This window comes from Penaeus japonicus, unplaced genomic scaffold, assembly GCF_977035675.1.
Source record: "Penaeus japonicus unplaced genomic scaffold, GWHDUDI00000001_assembly GWHDUDI00000013, whole genome shotgun sequence".
Taxonomy (NCBI): domain Eukaryota; kingdom Metazoa; phylum Arthropoda; class Malacostraca; order Decapoda; family Penaeidae; genus Penaeus; species Penaeus japonicus.
The window spans coordinates 45,175,091-45,185,090 of NW_028234415.1; the positions used below are offsets into that span (position 1 = coordinate 45,175,091).

At 39.1% G+C, this 10,000-nt stretch overlaps 1 protein-coding gene across 1 annotated transcript in view; it reads left to right on the plus strand.

The window, feature by feature from the left end:
* Positions 1-1,664: 1,664 nt before the first annotated feature.
* The window catches only part of LOC122264896 (Gle1 RNA export mediator), a 12,870-nt gene continuing 4,534 nt past the window's right edge, over positions 1,665-10,000 (plus strand). The window contains exons 1-5 of the mRNA XM_086543620.1: positions 1,665-2,120; positions 2,942-3,095; positions 4,291-4,463; positions 4,718-4,891; positions 5,771-5,955. Coding sequence (XP_086399746.1) covers positions 1,930-2,120; positions 2,942-3,095; positions 4,291-4,463; positions 4,718-4,891; positions 5,771-5,955 — 877 coding nt within the window. The 5' untranslated portion in view covers positions 1,665-1,929. The remainder of the gene's footprint in view (positions 2,121-2,941; positions 3,096-4,290; positions 4,464-4,717; positions 4,892-5,770; positions 5,956-10,000) is intronic.

A 10,000-nucleotide genomic window follows, 5' to 3' on the forward strand; every position in this document is an offset into this window, starting at 1 on the left:
TGTGTGTGTGTGTGTGTGTGTGTGTGTGTGTGTGTGTGTGTGTGTGTGTGTGTGTGTGTTTGTGTGGGGCTCTCTTTCAAAGAAGTGTACCTCAGGTATGATAAAAATTCAATAGTTTATTGTTTATAAGTGCAGAATGAAGGTCAAAGTCCGCGACCTATTCCATGCCCTCCCCTACTGGCCCCAGATTGTGTGCTGTAGGGGGGTATTGCAGTTGATATCCACTTTATGCGAGTAGTAGAGGGTAAGAGGAATCCATTCATAAGACTAATGTGGTATTTGGTAATGTTTTTGTATTTACTCTTGTCATGTAGGTTTTACTCCCCAATCCCACTTCTACCTTGATAGGATTGTTGTCCAAATATTTCTCTTGTTTGAAATGTGAATAATTTCTTTTTCTGATTTTACCATGTCTAGTATTCTAGGTAGTATAGATAGATACAGGGGTTAGGTTTTCTGGTTTGTATGCTTTTAAGATGTTTGTTTTTTAAACTAGTATTATGTTTCATTGCATGAAACACAGAGTTGTCCATATCCAATGATAATTTTTATATAGATCTGAATATTTGTTTAGTTTTGAATTGTGCCCCTTTTATGAAAAAAAAGTTTTGCTTCATCTTGTTCTAAATTTTAAAGAATCGCCTAATTATCAGGTGTATTGAAAGTTGATTTTAAGTGTTAAGAGATAAGAATAAGGCATATTTCTGCATTATTTATCCCATTGCAGACAGGTGTCATGACATACATGATGCAGTAGCTTTGGCCTTACAATGGGTGTCATGACATATATGATGTTCAGGGATTTTGGATCACTGTGCTATTTTATTGTGCTAGATGGCCCCACTTTCTTCTAGCACCAGAAGGAGAGAGAGCCTTGAATGGCACTCATCCGCAGTCTCTAGTAAGCACTATCTTTATAGAACGATGGCACACAGCAATTTATCGACCTCTTGTTCTAAAGTATCTGCGATGAAGAATGTGCAGGCAAAAAGAGAAGAGGAAGGTGACTCAAACCATGTCCAGTGTCTAAAATGTTCTCCTGTCCCAGTAGGGATGCCTTTTACTGTGGCACTCACAGTCATAAACACTTCATTGTCGATGGTTATATGTTTTGTATTTTATTCATGGCAGCACATAAATGTAAAAAAATAAAGTTGCTCTTTGTCCTCCCATAAAACAGCAGTCCTTCTATCACACTAAGAATAAAGAAAATAATGAGCTGATATGGATCATATACTGCAATTTTAGTCAACTGCAGCATTGATAGAGCCTGTCATATGGCACATACAAGTTTCCAGACACAATAAAACTCACAAAAAATAAAATGTTAATGGCTCTAATTTTACTAAGAGTGACTGAATGAGAATGGGAAAAGTCAAAGTATGTTGTGGGAAGCTGCCTCAGTCTGAAATAAAACCCGTCCTGGAGACTGGGCAAGCGAGTCTATCCCCCGTCCGCAATGGGTTGATAACGTTAAGGTTAAGTCATAGAGATAGAGAAAAGCTAAAGAAATGCTTTTAAAGAAAAAAAAAAAAAAAAAAAAAAAAAAGGAGCCAACAGTCACTTATCAAAGAGAAAACTCTCAGGCACTGGAGCACTTGCTGTGGCCTCCATGAGTTCAGCCCTCAGCTAAATATCCTTAATGTATATTCTGGTAAGACAGCTTTTAGACCACCCTGGTGATTCGCTGTCAAATGAGGTACCAGACCAAACTCTCTCGCTTGCCAAATTTATGTAGTGAAGGTTTGTTGACCTTTTCTGGAGCACCAAAGGCCACTTAGTCTCAGGTGGACAAGATTCCAGGTTCAAGAATTTCAGTAACTTTTAATGGTAATAATAAGATACAGACTAATGTTAAGAAACTAACCAAATTTTTATGATGAAGTTTGAAGTTGTAGTCAGTTTAGGACTCAGATTATAGGACCTGTAATGATTCATTTAATCTTTCAGGATTCAGAGTACAACACAAATGGCCTTAAGTGGGTGGGAGACATGTCCAAGATCACCCTCTCCCCAGGGTTTTCTTTTGGGGTCGACTCTGGAGGGGAGACCGAGAGTGACGATGCTGCGGACAGCGGCAGAGAGGATGAAACTGACTCCCGGGAAGAATCAGGACCCAGGTGAACACAATTTCTCTCTCTCTCCATCTCCCATTCTCTCTCTCCTCTCTCTCCTCTCTCTCCTCTCTCTCCTCTCTCTCCTTTCTCTCTTCTCTCTTCTCTCTCTCCAGGTGAACGCAATTTCTCTCTCTCCAGGTGAACGCAATTGCTCTCTCTCTCCTTCTCCCCTTCTCTCTCTCCTCTCTCTTCTCTCTTTTCTCTCTCTCTTTTTCCTTCTCTCCTCTCTCTCTCTCTTTTTCCTTCTCTCCTCTCTCTCTCTCTTTCATTCTCTCTTTCCTTCTTTCTCCTCTCTCTCTCTTTCCTTCTTTCTCCTCTCTCTCTCTTTCTTTCTTTCTCCTCTCTCTCTCTTTCCTTCTTTCTCCTCTCTCTCTCTTTCCTTCTTTCTCCTCTCTCTCTTTCCTTCTTTCTCCTCTCTCTGTCTTTCCTTCTCTCTCTTTCACTCTCTCTCTCTCTCTCTCTCTCTCTCTCTCTCTCTCTCTCTCTCTCTCTCTCTCTCTCTCTCTCTCTCTCTCTCTCTCTCTCTCTCTCTCTCTGTCTCTCCTCCTCCTCCTCCTCTCTCTCTCCTTTACCTCTACCTCTACCTCTATTTCTACCACTGTCTGGCAGCTGTGCACCTTGCAACATGCAAGGTCTTTGGAATCACTCCCAGAAGTACCTTAAAATGATGCCACTTCTAACTGGGCACAGTGGAACCAGAGAAGATGTTATTCTCTTCCACAGACTTGCTATTTAGGGACCGTAACACTTGAAGTCCAGCCCTTCAAAATGATCCCTGCCACTGCCCAATTGTAAACTTTTTGTTTATTTCTTCTCTCTCACAGCCCCAGTCCACAGTGGATAGACCCATCGGAGGAGCTAGGGGATGAGACCACATGCGAAGCTCTGGTCACAAGCCGGAAGGCACTTTACGCCAGGCAACTCATAGAGAAAATGGAGGAAATGAAATTGGAAGAAGAGATTCAGCAGAATGTGAAGGTAGGAAATAAATCATGTGTTGGCTCTCTCTTTGCCTTTCCAAGCAAAGGGTTCAGCTTCACCAGGCTGCTGTAGCTACTACTTCTCATCCTGTTAATCCCTTTGCTCTTAAATCTTCTTGGATGCCATCCATCTGCTGTCTCTTTCGGCATCCTCCTTCCTTGTGCCGTCTGCCAACACTATCACCTACATATTGTACTCTCTGCTCCTCATTGCCAACCCAAATCAGTGTAACAGTAATCTTTATTACTACTTTTTTTAGTTTGTTTGCTTGTGTTTGCAGTATTCTTTGTGGCATTTTTTTTTTCTTTTTTGGGGAGGAGTAGCAATGAGATTTTTTTGTATTTAAGAAATTAACAGAACTTTTCCCTCCAAAGCAGTGGTTCTCAACTCAGACCATGAACTACCAGCCCAATTTTTAAGATATTTTAGACCATTCCATTGTAAACAAGTATTTTGGTTTGAAGTATGTCTTTTCAAAAAGGAATTTTGTGAAGTTGTATAAACTTATAGCCAGCTATCATTTTAATCTGAAGTATATTTCTTGTAAACATAATATCCTTGAATTACATGAATACTTGGAGGAGGAGAAGAGAGGTGAGAGGTGAGAGGTGAGAGGTGAGAGGTGAGAGGAGAGAGGGGAGAGAAGAGGAGGAGGAGGAAGAGGACAAAAAGAAAAAGAAAGTGATGATGGGGGTGAAGGTTAAGGAGGAGGAGGAAGAGGACAAAAAGAAAAAGAAGGTGATGATGGGGGTGAAGGTTAAGGAGGAGGAGAACTAATGCCATGACCCTGTTTAATGAACCCTTATCAGCCATTTAAACCTGGCGCACAGTGGAAAAAATGCCCAGGAATTATTTCTAGATATTATACGAACACTTTGAGAACAGTTTTGTAAGATGCTATACTCTAACCCCTGGGAACTCCACCGGGTGTCCTGTACCCCCTTAAACAGAAATATATCTTAAATAGGAATGGTAAGGTAAAATGAATGGCCAGTTATTTATCTAGCTTTCCTGTGCACCACCAAAATAATCACCACAGACCATCAGTCGAGAACCACTATGCTAAAATATGAACAGATTGTAATGAGACATTGTACAAGTGTTCTAAGTATTGTTTTATAATCCTTATTGCTCTCCAATAGTCTTTGAATTTATGTACTGCATATGATTTTTCTTTATTTATTTATTACAGAGGAAATGCAAAGAGAAATACAATGAGTACATGCAGCAGCTAGGAAACATCTATAAAAATGCAGAGGTCCAGAAGAAGGAGTACTTTGACAGACGCAACAGGAGTCTGGAAATTGAGGAAGACGAGCTTCGTCGTAGGGAGGAAAACGACGCCAAAATCATAAAGAAGCAAGAGTGAGTGGGTGTGAGAACTTTGTAAAACAAAACTATGAAGACATTCAAGTGTATTAAAAGAGTTGCTTGTCTTAAGGAATTAACAGTAATTTACATAAGAAATAAGGAGTGAATAATTAAAGATATAGAACAATGTAAAAAGCAAAACTTCATTAGAAGTTACTTTTCTCAAATATGAATGGTTTCATCATTTTAGAAGAGTAGCAGAGTCACTTAGAGTTTGATATATAAAGGATCCCTATTACTCCAACCAGAGAGGAATATAGCCATTACATAGCCCAAGAGTCCCGGAAGTTGCTAGCCATTGTAGAGGAAGCGCAAAGAAAGGAGGCCGAGCAGGCCAGCCAGAGGCGAGCTCTCTTGGGTCAGCTGCAGAACTCCAAGGGCTCCTTCGTCACCAAGATTTCACAGATGAATCAGCAACTCAAGTACGTATGCACATAAACGAAATCCATCTTTGAGGAAGGAGAGATGGCAGTCTAGAAATCTGACGGGACCTAAGCTCTTCAGACTGGAGAAGGAAACCTAGTTTGTCTAGTTTCTCTTACCTTCCTGTTAAACTCACTGTTTATTTTTGGTCTCTTTCTGGAGATCATGAAATCTCAGTAATATGTTTGTCATTTATGCATTAACCCTCTCTGGACGGGTGGTACACTACGGTACCGCTCATTCAAGGGCCCGGTGGCCGGGTGGCACCATATGGTGCCAGTCATTTAATTGATTTAGGCCTAAGCGCTCAAAAGCCCCGGCATTGTGACATGCAAGGCTGGAATGCCCCCGTCATGAGTGGGTTAATATATAATTCTGAAATACAGACTCATGTCTATTTGTTTGCAAATTGCTATTGATCCCTCAATGGCAGGCTAGAGGGTGCAGAGCAACAGGTGGCCATATTTTTGGCAAATGAAGAAAGTTAATTTCCCTTTTGAAAATAAATGATAAGGTTACAGACAGAGGAAAAATGTTAACAGGAGTTAAAGTATTGGAGGACCATGACCATAACTTATTCGCTGCCCAGACACTAGTATATCCACTCCAAACAACAAGACATAATCTTACATTGGCCACCATGGATCCTTGGTCAGAAAATATGGTGGAAATGAAAACATTATCAAATAAGTTAATGTTTCCTGAATTATGAAGATTGCAGTAGTATATCATCCAGTGTTTTAGGTTTTGTTCATAGATTACATTTTCCATATTAGGTATTTTAAGGTCACAGGACTATATAAACTGTCCCAATTCCTGCAAGAAAGATATATAAGTTTTATCCTATTATTTTTTTCTCTTTTCTTTTCTTTTTACAGTGATCTCCAAGATAAACAGTTTCTGGAACCTTCTACTGAGAGCTTCCTTAATGAAACATTAACACACATCTCAGGGGTGATAGAAGGAGCAGAGCAGGAAAGTGTGAGCCAGCCCGAACTTCAGCTGGCTCAGCAGACGCTACAGGATGCCATTGTTTATGTTGACAATCTTAATGCAAACCTCAGTAAGTAACAGTTGATGGACAAGTGAAAAATCTGATCAGCAGTTTGCCGAAGGTGGAGTAATTTTCTCTCTTTCTTTCTCTTATTCACAACGGTAATAATGCTCTGACCAAGATTTGGTTGTTTGGAATACTTCCACCCATTTAACGTTGCATGTGGCTCGAGACTTGGCTTTCCATAAAGCATTCTGTCATCATTAGATTGCTAGCCAGCCATGATACAGGTCACAGTGTTGTGCTATTGGTTTTCAGCAGAAAACCAAATATCTGTTACTCAAGATAACATTATAGGATATGCAGCATCTAAGGGACAGGTAGTGCTTAAGACTAAATGCTGCTTCCTATGAGCTGAAGCATATGCTGGTATATAGTAAACATTTTATTTGTATGTAGGGACAGCTCACATGAATGAAACCCTCCTGCAAGGGAGGGGGGGGGGGGATTCTGATCATGTTTAACCCACTCACGACGGGGGCATTCCAGCCTTGCATGTCACAATGCCGGGGCTTTCGAATGCTTAGGCCTAAATCAATTAAATGGCTGGCACCATATTGTGCCACCCGGCCACCGGGCTTTTGAATGAGCGGTACAGTAGTGTACCACCCATCCAGAGAAGGTTAAAAAAAAAAAAAAGAGTAAAGACTTGTTTCCTATTTGTATTTGGTCTGCAGATTGATGATCACTTTTATTCTTGCTCATGAAGAGAAGTCAAGGAGTTTAACCCCCCCCCCCCAATTAAGCAATTGTTACCTTTATTTAGAGATGTTGAATTCTTTCAAATGGCTTTGAAGGTCATTTCAAAATAATTAACTCTTTTTATAATGTGATTCTCTTGATTGATCACTTATTTGCACATACAAGTATGTTCAGTATCACTCCCCATTGTAAGGAAAAGATAGAAAGAAATTTTTAAAAACTTTTTTCTTTCCATTATTACACACAAATTACATTATTTAAATTAACCCATTGCAGACAAGTGTCATGACATACATAATGCACAAGTTTTTGGCCTGACACTGGTGTCTTGACACACATGACAATAGTTAGCATGCCATACTTGACATTAGGGGAGTGTGGATCACTGTGTTTCTTTATTATACTATAAGTGATAACTTTATTTATTGAGCAGTCATTACAATTGCAATCATAATTACAATAAGTGCCATGATATTATGCTAAATGGGTTTAATCTAAAATCCAAAACATAGATGGCATCACTTTCTCCTAGAAATAGTGGGAGAGAGAGTCTTGAATGGCACCCATCCATGGTCCATATAGCAAGCACTATCTTCAGAGAGTGTTGACACGCCGCAAGATGTCAACCTCTTGCTCTAAAGGTCCTGCAATGAAGGAGGCAGAACGAGAAGAGAAAGGGACTGAAACCATGCCCGATGTATACAATGTGCCCCTGTGCCGTAAGGCTGCCTTGTGCTGTGGCACTCGCAGTCAATAAGCACAGGTATCCTTTCTCTTCCCCCCATCTCTTTATATTATCTTCATTGTGGATGATCTTTTTTTTTTTGTATTTGTTTATGACAGTACACAAATATGAAAAAAAGGTTGCTTGTTGTCCTCCCATAAATACTTCTATCACACTGAGTATAAAGACAGTAGTGAGCTGATATAGATTCTATACTACAATTTTAGTCAACTGCAACATTGATAGAGCCTGTCATACAACACATATAAGTGTCACAATACAGTAGAACACAAAAATGGCCCTAGTTTTACAATGAGTGAATAAAAGAGAGTGGGAAAGGTATTATATGTCATGTGAAATTGCTTCACTCTGAAATAAAACCCATCTGGGGTGCCATGTAGGTGGCACTATTGCCCATCCTGGGGACTGGGCAAGCAAATTTATCCCTGTCTGCAATGGGTTTAAGGATGGAGTATTTAGACTTACACAAACAAAAATGTGCAGAAAATTAAGAAAACAGTTATGAATAGCCCCTCTTTTTTCTTTTCATTTCTTTTCTCTTCTTTTCTGTGAAGATTATCAAACTATGCAAATTTTTTCACCTTTTTTTTTTTTTTTTTTTTTAGAACCCATCAGTTTGGTGTATTTTCTCTTTCATTCTTTAACCCAGTCACGTCGGGGGCATTCCAGCCTTGCATGTCACAATGCCGGGGCTTTTGAACGCTTAGGCCTAAATCAATTAAATGACTGGCACCATATGGTGCCACCCGGCAACCGGGCCCTTGAATGAGCGGTACCGTAGTGTACCACCCGTCCAGAGAGGGTTAATATGGCCATGGCAGCTACTGCACAAGGTCTGGTTCACGTTCCTCTTCTCATTTTACCAGAATATCCTTTTCACCATTGGTACTTTAAAATGTGGAGTTAGCCATCTTGTTGTTTGCCATCACTCTCTGAAGATGGTGCTTGGTAGAGACTGTGGTTGGATGTCCTTCAAGGCTCTCTATCCTGCTGTTGCAAGGAGATAGTGATGCCATCTATATTTGTGATTTTTAACCCTTTTATGAGGACGTCCTGTTGTTTCATGAAGTTTCACTGTAAATTAGAACTTAGGAAACCTCTTCTAGTCACCCCTTGGAATAGGGTGGGTGGAAATCACTCCTAGAGGTTCAGCACAGTTGTGTGCCTCAGGAAATCTCTTGGCGGTAAGCTGCAGGCACTTGCTATATCGCAGTCCGGTGCAACATTAGAAAAATATATGCCCCATCAGGAGTGGGTGGATTAAGCTTATTTTGGTTAATCATAGGGTAAATATAGTAATTGAAAGGATGGTTATGAGTCACTAAATGGTTATTATTCTTAACCCCTTCGACACGAGGACACGTATACTGCATCCTCGCAGTGCTCGTGAAAAACCTGAGGATGCGCATACTGTGTCATGGCTGAGTTCTGGTGGAATTGAGTTTTCTTTCTTCCAGATACTGTACGAGATCTTTCAGAATAGAGGTCGGATATGATACAATGGATTACTTGACTTTTATTATTATTACATAAGAGTGGGATTCGCTTATACCAGGGGAGGCACCGATGCACCCTGCTAGCAATCATTTTATTATTTATTTATGGAACATTATGTAAAAATATAAAACTTTTTATGATTAGTTTACCATACTATTTCAATCGTTTTCTTTGGTCATCTAAGTGAGGCCTCCCACCAAGGTTACTCTTTCCATCTTCCTCCCAACTCATGTAAATAACTTGTCACATGCATATGGGGGAAGAGGTTAACTATGCATATTTTGATATATATCACATGATGATTATGTTGAGGTTTCGGCTTAAAATATGTAGAGCTTTTGGCTTAAAACTTGTCATATTCAATAGCAACGTTTAAAATTTGGTGTGCGCCGGAAGCTCAGATGCGGAGTGGAGGGCGTTTTCTACTGCCCGTAGTGAAGGAGTTAATGTAATAAAGTAACAGTATATATATATATATATATATATATATATATTATATATTATATATATATATATATATATATATATATATATATATATATATTATATATATATATATATATATATATATATATATATTATATATATATATATATATATATATTATATATATATATATATATATATATTATATATATATATATATATATATATATATATATATATATATATATATATATATATATATATATATATATATGTATGTATATATGATTTTTTTCTTTTCTTTTCTTTTCTTTTCTTTTCTTTTCTTTTCTTTTCTTTTCTTTTCTTTTAACCCATTGCCGATGGGCCTGGCGAGAACTGGCAACCCCCTACACCGGGCCTAAGAAATATCGCCTTGGGGACGTCCCACTGGTGTGTCCCCCCGTCATCAGGCACTTTTTGCAGTGTCACACCCTGTCGTCATTGGGTTAAGGAAGAACAAAAATAAAAGAAAAATAGAAAAATATGTAACAGTTGTTTTGTTAGGAAGTGATAAAAGCTTCAGTAAACTTTTCCCCAGCTTCTAATATAGATTGGTGCTTGAGTTGGCATTCTCCAAATAAAGGTATAGAGAAAAAAAAAGGGGGGGAGGGCACCCCTCTTAGATTGGTCTACGAGAATGTG